At 41.4% G+C, this 13,951-nt stretch overlaps 1 protein-coding gene across 4 annotated transcripts in view; it reads right to left on the bottom strand.

Annotated features, from left to right (window-relative positions):
• Positions 1–2,531: 2,531 nt before the first annotated feature.
• ASH1L (ASH1 like histone lysine methyltransferase) overlaps positions 2,532–13,951 on the bottom strand; it is a 150,316-nt gene continuing 138,896 nt past the window's right edge. For 3 of the 4 annotated variants that reach the window (XM_043535000.1, XM_037883017.2, XM_043535001.1), the window contains 6 exons: positions 9,822–9,960; positions 9,321–9,493; positions 8,775–8,941; positions 7,449–7,489; positions 6,367–6,668; positions 2,532–4,798 (listed from right to left, as the gene is read on the bottom strand). In XM_043535000.1, the coding sequence (XP_043390935.1) occupies positions 4,707–4,798; positions 6,367–6,668; positions 7,449–7,489; positions 8,775–8,941; positions 9,321–9,493; positions 9,822–9,960 (914 nt within the window). In that variant the 3' untranslated portion in view covers positions 2,532–4,706. Of the gene's footprint in view, positions 4,799–6,366; positions 6,669–7,448; positions 7,490–8,774; positions 8,942–9,320; positions 9,494–9,821; positions 9,961–13,951 lie in introns of those variants that run through there. The other variant, XM_037883020.2, reaches the window with a different exon arrangement.

Raw genomic sequence — 13,951 nt, 5'->3', positions numbered from 1 at the left:
CTCAGTAAGAAATTCCCATATCCCTCTCCATGGCTTAACGAGTTTCTTTGTGAGCACCCCCTAGACAAGCCAGAAATGACCTCAGAAAGGCTGAATCACCTATCCTGGACTGCTACAAACCAACACAGATGGCATGAGGCCACTCTTAAAGTCTTTGATTCCTCTAATGATCACAAATATTACATGTGCAGTTACTATGTGTGGCACCTGCACTGACCAGGTCTATTAACTTTGGCAGAATATTAAAGAGTTGGATTGAATGGCGCCTGAGGACATCTCCAATGCCCATGATTAGGCACATATTCTTTGATTCAGAGTTTTTCAATTGTTTTAGGTCTAATCAAGGTTCCAATTTGTTTCAGGTGGAATAACTGGGCATAAGAATTACTATCCCTCAGAGTTCATCCCCAAGGAGATCCTGACCCAGAACTGCTGGTGAAAGATTTTCTTCAGTTCTAAGTCAAGTAGCATTTAAGTGGGCTCTAATCTGAAATATATTAACTCCTGTTGCCAAAATATCATTTGCCAGTTGGAGCTGGAAATTTGTCTAATCCTGGCATCAGCCCTGCCTTTTCCTGCTGTTGGGGTGTGAGATAAGCCTAGCCCCCTCGAGCTCTGCCTTGTACATAAGTGTCCTCATGTCTGGAAGACCATCAAAGCCAGGTATTGTTATAGTAATGGAAGTGGTGTAACCTTAAAGCAATGCTGTTTGTTCATTCCTTTTCTTGGCATGGTATGTTCAGCACTGGAAACTTAACTGACTTGGCATTTCCCATCCCAGTTGTGGATGCAACACAGAGTGCACACTAGCCCAGTTTCTGACTTGGAAAGTTGATAGTAACTATTCTTAGGACCCAGCTTTCCTGCTAGTGGGTTTCTGAATGACCTTCTAGGCCAGAGAGACACTTTTAAACCCTTTAAATGACATTTAAATAGCATGAGCCAATATTTTGGTAATTGGTTATTGTTCTATATGACAGGATAAAGGGCTCTGATTTTATTCTGTTCTTCTAACTCTCTGTGCAATTCTTAGCCTCAGACAAGGGACACTGCATCTTAATTGGAATGTTATTTTGCTTGCATGTGCTGTGCCTATGTATGATTGAATTCCACAGCTGTCTCTGTACTCTGAAATGGGGTGAGCCTGGCAGGAGATGAATCCAGGTGCTTTTCAATTAATTGTTTAATAATACAGCCCTTGAGATGATGTCTGCAGCATGGAGGGAATGAATGCAAATGTATGGGTCAGATGAAGCATTTTAAAGGTAATACAGACAGTCAGCCTGGGGGCTGGGCTCCCATATCAGTTTGCTTATGTTTCTGTACGTTATGTTACAGCAGTTGGCAAGAAACCATTCTGTCCTAGGCGACCAATACAAATAGACAACAAAATGTTCCTGGTGACTGCTCCATTTTCCTGTGAAATACAGAATTCCTGAACGTACGGGAGCTCTAGAGGCCATTAAGTTACCAGAGCAGGATAGTGACCTGAGTCTCATGTCACCTCCTCCATCTGCAGCAGAGTACAGGCTAAGCACCTCAAAGATTCAGAACAGCCTTCTTGGAAGGTCAGGGTCCCAACCTCAGAGGGAGGAGCTTAGTGGACTGACTCCCAGGTGAACCTCTAAGGAAAGATGTGACAAGGGACCTAGTACAGTCTTGGAGAAGCCAGAGGCAGGGGTCAGGTTATTAGAAATGACCCAAATAATGTGATTTCTAAGGGTTTTTGGTGTTGTCTCCTACGTGCATTCCACTCACAATGTGTCTGACAATGCAACTGGACTCTCCTGAGGAGAGTCAAAAGGCCCATAAGGGGGTAGTAGTACTTGGCCAGGCTGAATGCTTCAAGGGACTCCAACTGTCTCTTATACTTTCCTAAATCACCTCTTTGTTTTTTTGGCTATTTCCTTTCATATGGGACATGGTTAACTGTTACAATGTCAGTGTATTTATCTGGCACTCCCTCTGATCTAATATTAGTGGCAGTGAATATGCAGGATATGGTGCCACTGAGATTAGTTTGTGGTTACTGGCGTTGATGCAGAGAATTTAGCAGGAATTGGGGCAGTGATTTGAGGGCATATGATTCCCCTTGATTTTGGATATGGGGATCTGGATATGGGCATCATATTTATAGGTTTAATGACTCATACCAACCTGCCAAAATGTGCAATCAAGGTTATACATCCCTCTGCTTCCCAATACTGGATGCCTTGTGCTGCAGCTCGATTTAGGCTCTTTGCACCTCCACTGTGACTCATATCAAGGTGTATTCAGGGCCTGCACACAAGCTGTCAGCATCCTTTCTACTACAGGCTGTACAGCAGCAGGAAAAACAACAGCACCACAACTATATCTGCTCGGTTTGCCGACAGTGATCAGGCAATGTGATATTCAAAGGAGATGGGGCACCAATACAATTTTAAAAAAAAGGCTGTAAGAGACTTTGAACACATCACAGGAGCTGTTGGAACAAAGAGGCAAAAAGGTGAAATCAAGGATGTGTGAAAGAAAAAACCCCACAAGTCATCAATAGGAAAAGTTTTTCCATTTAATACTAGACTCTCTCAGGATTGAGATGCAGGCTTTTTATGCAATTACATCCAATGTTAAAATTGGTAATACATAATTTACAAAGATTAACATCAAAACAATGATCTATTTAGATATGCTTTTGTAAAAAGGAAATATATTAGCAGCATTTATTTTCAGCAATCACACAGCCTACACCCATGCAGACTAAGAGTTCATATCTATTTGCAATAATGTAGTGCTTCCTGGTCTTAAAACAGCGATCCTGGTGACACACTGGTCTTCTCATTATTATAAAATAACCAAAAAATAAAAAAAGTCATTAATTTCTACACCAGTAAGAAAAACAATTCTTTGCACTTACCTAACATTTGATTGTCTAAAAAACATTTTGTTTAGTCTTTCAACAAAAGAAAGATAAAATGACAGAGCTAGTGTCTTGCTTCTGTACGCACTTTATTTTTTAAAAAGTTTTTAGTGTTTAACACCGTTTGAGACAATGATTTCTGTTATTAACTAAATGAGACAACCCAAAATTTTGGACATGCGATATTCCTACTACACGCACGAGTATTTTATACTCAGGGTTCCTGGTACTGTACAGTGCTTCTCTACAGTAAGAAAATATTCCAAACTATTTTCTTATTTCTTTTTTTTAATAAAATATTTTTTTCCTCAAAGGGTTTTTTCCTTTCTTTTTTTTCTTTTTAAATCAACACATAAAAGTTAATGGAATGAGTCATGTTCCACTAAGAGTAAAATAATAATTATAATAATAACAAGAATGTACATTAGGACAAGCTTGGTCCATTAAAAAGGAACATGTAACTACCGTATTGCTTTACATCCACGCAGCAGATATATACAACTTGGCACATTAAAAACTGGTTTTTCTTATAAGAACATCTAAAACAGGACTGTATATGCATATGTACGTCTGAAAGACAAAAAAGCAAAGCTATTTTAAAGGGGCAGTGTATGCCTACTGCCCCCTCCCTTTGCCACTAGCAGGGCCTGACCCAGAGACAGATGACAGCTTCACGGCACTGGCTATTGGGGAAGGTTACATGTTGAAATATAGGGGATCCCAGTACAGCACTAGTTTATGGCAAACTATGGCAATCACAATTTCATGCAGTGAAAAGTTAGCGCCTTGGCTGTAGTCTTTGGCAGCAATACTTTCATAACGGCAGAGAGAGGGAGTGGTAAAATACACTGTCTCTTTAAGAGACAGACGTTTTAAGCTGTACAGTTAGAACACAAGAATAGTGTTATTAGTTGATATATTCTACAGTTCACAACAAATACTCGCTCTGAATACTGCTTGACGGTTCATGTAGTGAAGGTTTCTTTTTTTTTCTTCTTTTAACAGATTTTAATTTGCACAACACATTGGACACACAAGAACCACAGCTTATCAAAAAAAACCAACAGCAATGGCGTCGTCAGGATTTGACTCGCTTTATAAAATTTATCTGCAGAAAAAATGTGAAAAATTACACACCCCCATTTCAGGATGTGGAACAACAAGTGCTTCAAACAACCAACTCTCGTTTCACTCTGAGCTGACTGGGGGCTTTTCCTCTCTACAGATCAAAGGAGCATCTGGGCACTGGCCGTTTCACGGTGAACCTTTTATACATCCTGGTACATTTCATTCCCCTCTGAACTTGTGCAAATCTGAGGCCACTCCTTTATGGCAGCCTTTATTTTAATCCACTGGGTCTTCACCCTCCCTACAGACTTCATACATTGGTACACACCACTGGCAGTGCCAACGGTATCTTGTACAATCATAGGACAACTGGTCTGTACGGGGAATATTCTCATCAGAGTAAATCAGTCCTCTTCCTTCTATTTTCCTCCCCTTTTTCCCTCCAAGTGGGGACATTAAGCAAAAATAAATTAAATCTGACCATCTTGGACAAATAATCACAAGGTTTTCTCAGTACCTAACATCAATACAAGGCACGCCCAACAACACACACATCATAAGAGCACTGCAGAGCAAGACAGGGCCACCTGCCTGCTCAGACTTCTAAGTGCTAACTGTATTTATGTCAGTTTTTTTCTACCCTCCTCTTCTTGGTTGGTGTACAGAAAGAAGGGGGCTTCCCCGTCAGTCTCTAGCAGACCTGGTAGTGGACTCCAGATCACAGTCTGTTGTTGGAACATCACTTCCTGAAGCTGCTCTCCAGGATGGTGAGAGTACGCCTCCTCAATTTTCTTCCTGATCCTTCCTCCAGCAGGTAAGTGACATCAATAGCTGCAACAGACCACAGGGCTCTTAGTAAGGAGCTGATACAGTACAATTCATTGTACCTGATGCTCTAATATTAATCCATGTAACATGACACAGAAGTGTGGTCTACTGGTCTGAGGACAGAAACTCCTAGGCTTTCATTCTGGTCTTACATAAACTCTCTCTAAGGCATAGGGCACGTCTCTAAAGAACTGATCCAAAGCCCACTGAAGTCAATAAGAGTCTTTTAATTCACTTCAAAGGGCTTTGGATACAGCCCTCAATCTCGTGCCTTTTCTCTCAATCTTCTCATCTGTAAACCAGAGACAATAATAATTAAACTACCTATCTCACTGGAGGGAGGGAGTGAATAATTAGTAATGACAATGGGCTGTGAAAAAGTCCTATATAAATGCCTGTTTCATTATTAACAGGAGATTTCACTCTGATATTTAGTGGGAATTGTAAATGCTTCATAAGTAGGGCCCTACCAAATTCATGGTTCATTTTGATCAATTTCACGGTCATAGGATTTTAAAAATAATAAATTTCATGATTTCAGCTAATTGTAGGAGTCCTGACCAAAAAAGGAGGTGTGTGGAAGTGGGGGTTGCAAGATTATTGTACGGGGGGTTGTGGTACTGCTACCCTTACTTCTGCGCTGCTGCTGGCGACGGCACTGCCTTCAGAGCTGGGCAGGTGGAGAGAGGCAGCTGCTGGCCGGCAGTCCAGTTCTGAAGGCAGAGTCACCACCAGCAGCAGTGCAGAAGTAAAAATGGCAGGTACGGTATTGTCACCTTTACTTCTGCACTGCTGCCTGCAGAGCTAGGCCCTCAGTCAGCAGCTACCACTCTCCAGCCACCCAGCTCTGAAGGCAGCAGTGCAGAAGTAAGGATAGCATGGTATGGTATTGCCATCCTTACTTCTGTGCTGCTGCTGGCAGGGTGCCACCTTCAGAGCTGGCCACCCGGCCACAGCTGCCACTCTCTGGCCACCCAGCTCCGAAGGCAGTGCAAGAAGTAAGGGTGGCAATACCACGACTCTCCCTAAAATAACCTTGCGATCCCCCTGCAACTCCCTTTTGGGTCAGGACCCCCAATTTGAGAAACACTGGTTTCCCCTGTGAAATCTGTATAGTATAGGGTAAAAGCACATAAAAGCAGATTTCATGGGGGAAGACAAGATTTCATGGTCTGTGATGTGTTTTTCATGGCTGTGAATTTGGTAGGGCCTGTTCATAAGAATGGCCCTACTGGGTCAGACCAAGGGTCCATCTAGCCCAGTATCCTGTCTTCCGACTGTGGCTAGTGCCAGGTGCCCCAGAGGGAATGAACAGAACAGGTAATCAAATGATCCATCCCCTGTCGCTCATTCCCAGCTTCTCGCAAACAGAGGCTAGGGACACCATTCCTGCCCATCCTGGCTAACAGGAAACATTTGTGCAGAGAGCACTGGACACAAAATCATGTCCAGTAGCAATGAGTTCAGTTAAAAGCATTTGCTTTACTAATATGCCATGCATGACTCCAGAAACAAACCTAGAGAGGAAATCACTGTATTGCAGTGTACTGACGGAAGGGGTGCTTGCTCACCATTTTTCCCTGGGATTTTCTCTAAGAGGTTGAGCAGGATTTGATTAAGTCTCTCTCTCTGAATATGCCGCCTTTCCTCTGGAGTGCACAGTTGCCTTGTGACAGAGTTACTTTCCTCCACCTTTTTATCATTCTCACAGCCTTCACTAGAGACTGCTTCTCTCTCTGGCTCTTCCAGGCTACGCATCTCATTTGAAGCTTGTTCTTGGCTTGCTAGCACATCCTCAATGAGTGGAAGAGGATCTTCTTCTTGGTTCAGGTCTTTGATCTGTGGCTTTGAGCGGTCTGTCTTCCAGGATGATCTAGCAGGGAGAGAGAGGTGTAAAAATCATAGTTTTGGACACACGTGACAGGAAGGTCAATTGTCAATGAGTCAGCAACCCCAGCTGTGGAGTGGCTTACGAATTTTCTATGGTTTGGAGCCAATCATACAGTAGTATCCTTGGAGGGCAAATCTACAGCCAGACACCGTAATTATAAAGCATGAGAGGCAATGCCCATAGCATTAGCTTACCTTGCAAAACTGCAAATGTTATTGCACATTTCCCGGGTTACTTCTGCATATTTAAAAAATAAAACATATTTCTCCTCCTACCCTGAAAATTTTTTTTTCCAAGTGCTTAAGCTTATGATCCACTGAGAATTTGCTCTCTAATCTTCAACAGTCTTGACTAGTGTTTTTAACCCCCCAAATGGCATAAGACTGTGGAATCTCTGAGCCTCATCCTGATGTCAATCTGCATCACCCTCTGTTTAGGGATCTCTAGTGGCTATTCTGCCTTTGCAGTGGTGGGCCCTACGGTCTCCCATGACATGTCTCAAACCGTTTCTGCCCACTTTCAAGAGCACCTAACCTCCATCTCTTTCTGCAAATGTGTTTCAGGAGGATTGCTGCTGGCTCCATATTTATTACCATTCCCCCACACTCGTATCTGTTTGAATTTTGAGCAGGTTGTTTTTAATTACTTCGCTTTACTGTTTTTACAGCATCTCAAGGGTATTGATAGGGCATGGGTGCTTTACAAATAAAAACAACTATCCCACCTCTTTCACTAAAGAACAACTCAGTAGGTAGGACTCACCTGCCTCCATTTCTCTTGTAGTTGTCTGGTACATAATGAGGCTACAACAATAATAAAGGTCACAGTTAAACAAACAAAGCACTAAGAACTAAGCATTGGACAGTATAAAAATATCACAAATTAAATCCAATGTAGAAGGAAGAGCTGGCCTGCCTCATGCATTGGACTTTAGTGGCTGAGGAAAAGGGATTGTGACCCATCATGATAAATACAGGGTGCAGGCAGAGAGCTAATCACCCCTTAGCACCAGCCCCTATTACTCCTCTCTCAACACTGTAGCCCTCTAGGTCGCCTGGGTAAGTTTCAAAACCAGTAGGATATTTTGCTATAAAACACTGCTATTCAGAAAGCCTGATTTTCCCTCTGTGGGAATATGGATAGAATCTCTAGATCATATACAACAGCTCGCTGCTCCTGAGGAGGAGAAACAAGCTCAGCTATGAAAGCTCTGCCAAGTCTGGTGCTTCTGAGCTTGGGGGACTAAGCTGCTGACACTGCTAGGGGTAGGGGTGTGTACAGGGAGCAGCTAGTACTTCCAGGGAGTGCGGTGGTGAGTGAGAAAGACAGGGAAATGTGAAGGTATCAATGCTTGAGATAGGGAGGGGCACTGCATTCCATGGTCTGGCAGCCTATCTGGAGTTCTCTTCTTGATAAGAGACATGTAATTTTCAGTGCTGAAGGTCAATGATATGCAATTTGATGGAGCTGAGAGAGAAAAATTTGAAATTACGCCTGTTCTATTGAGAACCGTTGTTTAGGGTTGACTAATCAAAACAACTTTTAGCAGAGCAACGGGCTTGGGATAGTTAGACACAGAATGTGGGATGCGCTTACACTCTAAGCGGCTTGGGACAGGGAGCAAGTCTCTAAATTAATGTTAATAATGTTACTATTCATATTTATGCCCAGGGGTACAAAGCCAGCACAGACAGGGTAACTGTGGGGCTATTTTCTGTGAAGTTCACTGAAATATGAAAATGTTCTGCAACTGCTGAATTGTTGCTTGAGTCAAGGTTCAAGTTTTCTCTAGCCAGGAATGTCTTTGGTGAAAGCAGCACTGGGGTTTCTGTTGGAAACGAGGATGTTCAGCCTTGCACATCTCCATTCGTTCTAAGTGCATTTGAGAATTGGCAATGGTCTGCCTGCAACCAATTTTCTTTTCAGATTCTTTTCTGATCAACTTTCTATCCAGTCTGAGTGTAATGTTTACATGTCAGTTCTCCTTGGTTTACCAGGCTTCATTCAGAAGCAGGGAGGCAACAGTTTTCCAAGACTGTGTTCTGTATTATATTAAGAAGCTGAAAGGTCATGAGAAGAGACACTTACTGAGAAGTCTCTCTTGGGTGTGAGTTTCTTGGGAAAGTGGTCAAAGGCATACGGCTTGGTGCAGACAGGATAGCGATTCCGGTGGATTTTATAGAAGAGGTGGGCTGATTTATCAAGGCGGTAATCACAGATATACACATCCTGCTCCTTCACTCCTTTTGGCCTCCCTGCAGTTATAGCAAAAATCAAAGTGCATATAGCATTCCAGGACAAGAACAAACAGCATACACTATGGTATAGAGATGTATTGTGCGTACTTACACTGAGGTCCCAGCTACACTTGTTCTACTCAATTCAGATTCATAACAAACAGGGGAATCGCTAATTCATTTTAAGAAAGAAACTTCCTTGCTCTAATCCCACTACACACCCATCCACATTTACAATATATGAAAAAAATAATGAGTAGAGAAGGAAAATGCAAGGAGGTGGGGCTGAGGAGAGCTGATGTGAAGGGTAAAGAGGAGGAAGGGAGCATTCTCTATTGTACGTGGAGAAAGACAAATCCCAATGTGTTTATTTTCTCACCGAGTAAAGCCTGCTTACCTTTACAATAGGTGTAGAGGTCCAGCACACAGCAAGTCCCCACCACAGCCTCTAAGGGGATAATCTCATACAGTGGCACCCGGAACAGCTCATTGTGATAAAACCTTCGGGAAGGGGAGTGGTGGGTTTCATGTGGACGGAAATAATGATGACCAAATGCAAACCGCTCCTCTCTGTTAAAAGGTGTGAGAGACAGAGAGACTATTTCCCTTGAGCTGTGGTTTTGACTTCACTTTATGCCCTATACTCACCACTCTTTTTGAATTATCTATATTGCCCTTTTAGCATTGGTTATGACCACAGACAAGGTCACACCAATGAGCCTTGTGTTTTCTTGTTTACCCCTTCAGCAAATACCAATAATAATTCCAGTCTGATCTCTAGATCTTGTGTCATAAAAATAACCTTTTCTTTACACTCTTTAAAGAAGACTATTACAAGTTATTCTGTTTTCGGCAGATACCCAAAATGTCTTGAGTGCAGAAGGTGCCTTGAACATACTTTTCATTTTTCCAGAGTTTTTCTATGCGGAAGATATCAAGTTTCTCCCTGTTAATGTGGGATAGCAGCCGGTAGGACTGCCGGACAGGGTGCCCATCTGGAGTTCTTCGGCTGTCTCTCATCAGATATACGCAGTCACCTGGCAATAGGCAGAAGAGACACATCCTGTAAAGAACGTCTCATTTGACACAGTGGCCCAAAAACAGAGAAGCGGCTGGTTTAGTTAAAACAATAACATGACACAGCTGCCCCATATTTAATTCTGAAAGAGTAAAATACAACTAATGCAGAGCCAGTGAACAAGGGTCAGATTGCCTTGGTCGTCTTCATGACACGTTCTACTAGCAGAGAATGAAACATAACCTGAATTTTATGTCCCCAGCCAAATGTGATGACATAGATTCATCGACTCCAAGGCCAGAAGGGACCACTTTGATCAGTGGTTTGACCTCCTGTATAACACAAGTATAGACCTTCTCCAAAGTAATTCCTATAACATATCTTTTTAGAAAAACATTCACTCTTGATTTCAAAATTGTGAGTGATAAAGAATCCACCATGACCCTGGGTAAATGGTTCTAATGGTTAATTACCCTCACTGTCAAACAGTTACTCCTTACACCCAGTCTGAATTTGTCTAGTTTCAACTTCCAGCTGCTGATCATGTCATGCCTTTTTCTGCTAGACTGAAGAGCCTATAATTAAATATTTGTTTCCCATGTAGACACTTAGAGACTTTACTCAAGTCACCCTTTAATTATCTTTTTGTTAAGATAAATAGATTGAGCTCCTTGCATCTCTCACTATAAGGCATGTTTTCTAATCCTTTAATCATTCTCATGGCTCTTCTCTGAACCCTAATTTATTAACATTCTTCTTGAATTGTGGGCACCAGGAATGAACATAGTACTTCAGCAATGGTCACACAAGCGCCAAATACAGAGGTAAAATTACCTTTCTAGTCCTACTTGAGATTCCCTGATTTATTCAACCAAGGATCGTATTAGCCCTTTTGGTCACAGCGTTGTACTGGGAGATCATGTTCAGCTGATTATCCATCATGACCCCCAAATCTTTTTCAGTCACTGCTTCCAAGGATAGAGTCCCCCATCCTGAAAGTATAGCCTACATTCTTTGTTCCTAGATGTATACATTTAGCCGTATTAAAAACACATATTTTGTCTTGCACCCAGTTTCCCAAGAGATACATGGTGCTCTGAATCAGCAACCTGTCCTCTTTATTATTTACAGCTCCCCTAATTTTTATGTTATCTGCAAACTTTATAGTGAGGATTTTATATCTTCTACCAAGTCATTGATAAAAGCATAGGGACAAGAACCAATCGCAAATCAACAAACACACCTGACTGATGAAGATTCCCTGTTAAGTTTTTAATCCACTTAATGTGTACCATGTTAATTTAATCTAGTTTTTTAATCAAAACATTATGTGGCACCAACTCAAACACCTTACAGAAGTCTAAGTATATTATGTTAATGCTATTACCTCTATCAACTAAACGTGTAAACTTATCAAAAGAAGATATCAAGTTAGTTTGACACAATCTATTTTCCATATACTCATGTTGATTTACATTAATTACATTATTCTCTTTAAATTCTTTTTAAATTGAGCCCTGTATCAGGCGCTTCGTGGTCTTGCCAGGGATTGATGTCCGGCTGACAGGCCTATAATTACCTGGGTCATCCTGTTTATCCTGATACAACTGATCAGTTAAACTGATACAACATTAGCTTTTATCCAGTCTTCTGGAACTTTCCTGATGCTCCAAGGCTTATTGAAAAATCAACATTAATGGTCCAGTGAGCTCCTAAACCAGCTCTCTTAAAATACTTGGATGCAAGTTATCTGGAACTGCTGATTTTAAAATGTTTAACTACAGTAGCTTCTGTTTGACAATAATGTGCTATCACCACATGATGAGACTATATCATGTTTTTTCCCCAAATACAGAACAGAAATATTTATTGAACACTTCTGTATTATAAATGATTATTCTATCATTTCTATCTAGTAATGGATCAATACCATTGACAGTATTCTTTTTGTTCCTATATATTAAAAAATCCCTTCTCCTTATCGTCCTTAACTCTGCTGGCCATAGATTTCTCCCTGTGTCCCTCTGCTTCCCTTATCAATTTTCTACAATTCTGAACTCCTGATTTATTTTCATTACTATCAACTTCCCCTTTTTTCCAATTTTATATCTATAATCTATCTATAAAAAAACAGCTGCCTTCACTCCCTTCTAAACCAGATTGTTTTTTATAACCAGCACAGCCTTCTTCCTCAATTGTGGTTTATTGGGGATCTAGTAAGGAGTTCTTAAATGATTCCCAATTATCAGTCTCATTTTTCTGATTAAATTCTTCCTCCCAGCTGATTGAGCTCATAACTGTTTTCAGCTTTGTGAAATTCGCCCCATTAAAGTACCAAGTATATATATTACTTGTGCACTTTATTCTGCTTGCACATTATAAATGCAACCAAGTCATGGTCATGTGCACCTAAGCTACTATTAATTATTAGCTCAGTTATCAGTTCTTCTTTATCTGTTAGGACAAGGTCTAATAAAGAGTTCCTCCCCGCTGTCTACAACATTTGAGAAAATAAAAATAAATTATCATAGGGGGTAGGACTGACCGCAAAAGAGGATTTGGCTAGTAAAACGTTATTCAAATTTGTAATCGTAACTGTAATGTTCTCTAGACTACCTAGAGAACAAATCATTGATGATAAAGTAGATCATTGATCAAAAAAGCACTAAGCCTCTGACTACTCTCACACAGAACTCTAACAGGAGTAAAGCTCCTGAGAGATACATGCAGCTCAGGGGAAATGGATTAAAGAGGGCCAAGCAAAGGGAGCATTCTTGAGAATTGTGACTCTTTGCTCAGTGTAACCATGGGACAGTTCCATGAACTTCTGCTTGTTCTTTACCAATGAAAGGAAGAAACAGTAGGGAAGTGAGTGTGGCCCAGAACTCAGAGCAAGCGAGAATGCTAGAGAAATGCACAGCGTCATTCAAAATGCCACAGGATTTAATGTGCAATATTTTAAAAGATATTTCCAACTGTATTTGAATCCATTCACAATGAATGAAAAGCTGTGAAAGCCCCAGGAGAGCAAGTTCTTCAGCCCAAGACAATTAGTGGTTCTGTGTGTGGCCCTGCAAAGCTGAACCCTTTTTACATGCAGACAGAAACTGGTGTTTGTTTGCAAAACCCACTATCCATTTGTATTCTCCTCACAGACTGATATCATCTAGGATCGGAAAAAATAGCTTTTTCAGCTAATTTCTCTGACTTCAGTTCAGAGTAGGTTCAGCCTGTGCCTTGGTTACTTCCAAAGCTTCACACAAGAGATGCCAGGCAACTAGGGCTGTAGTCTGAGAAGTCAAGTTCCATGAAGACCTGAAAGATTTCATGATCCCTGGGCCTTTTCAGTCAATTTTAGGATTAAAATAAAAAAAAAAAGTTAAATAGATCATTTGTCAAATTTGTACATATTAAAAAGGGGCTCAGACTCCTCCTCCCAAATCTATTTCAGGGATTTACACTGCTGCCCATCACCGTACTAACTAAGATATATATATACACACACACACTGCAATATGTCAAGAAATGATAGACATAAAAATGAAAGCTCTCTTTTCCTGTGTAGCCCTGACATGTGCCCTGCTGCCATAGGCCTCTCTCTAAACCCTTTGGCACATGGAGTTAAGGGCTTCTCTTCAGGGAACACCTCCTTTTCCTATTAAAAGGCCTGAGAGGCAAACCTTCCATGCTGAGAGAGGCTGCTGGCCACCCAGCTGAACACTGGGAAGCAAATGAGAATGTTTAAAAGCTTTGACATATTAAATTAATAAAGTTTCAGCTTTTAAAAACAGAGAAGCAACTTTAGTCCCCTCTGCCACCCACAGGGAGAGAGTAGAACAACTCCAGCATCTACTGTACATGACTCTCACCTCTTAGAGCACCCTGAAGTAGAAACATGGTCAGATTGGTGGCAGGGAGAGCTGTGGCTCAAATGCATTTCCTCACTGACCTCTGGACACAGGGAGAGCTTGTCTGCAAAGCCAGGGCTCAGATGACTAAGTTCTAAGCAT

The sequence above is a fragment of the Chelonia mydas genome, chromosome 24, assembly GCF_015237465.2.
Source record: "Chelonia mydas isolate rCheMyd1 chromosome 24, rCheMyd1.pri.v2, whole genome shotgun sequence".
NCBI lineage: Eukaryota > Metazoa > Chordata > Testudines > Cheloniidae > Chelonia > Chelonia mydas.
Note: the sequence above shows the minus strand (reverse complement) of the source record. Positions and strands in the feature narration are given on the sequence as shown.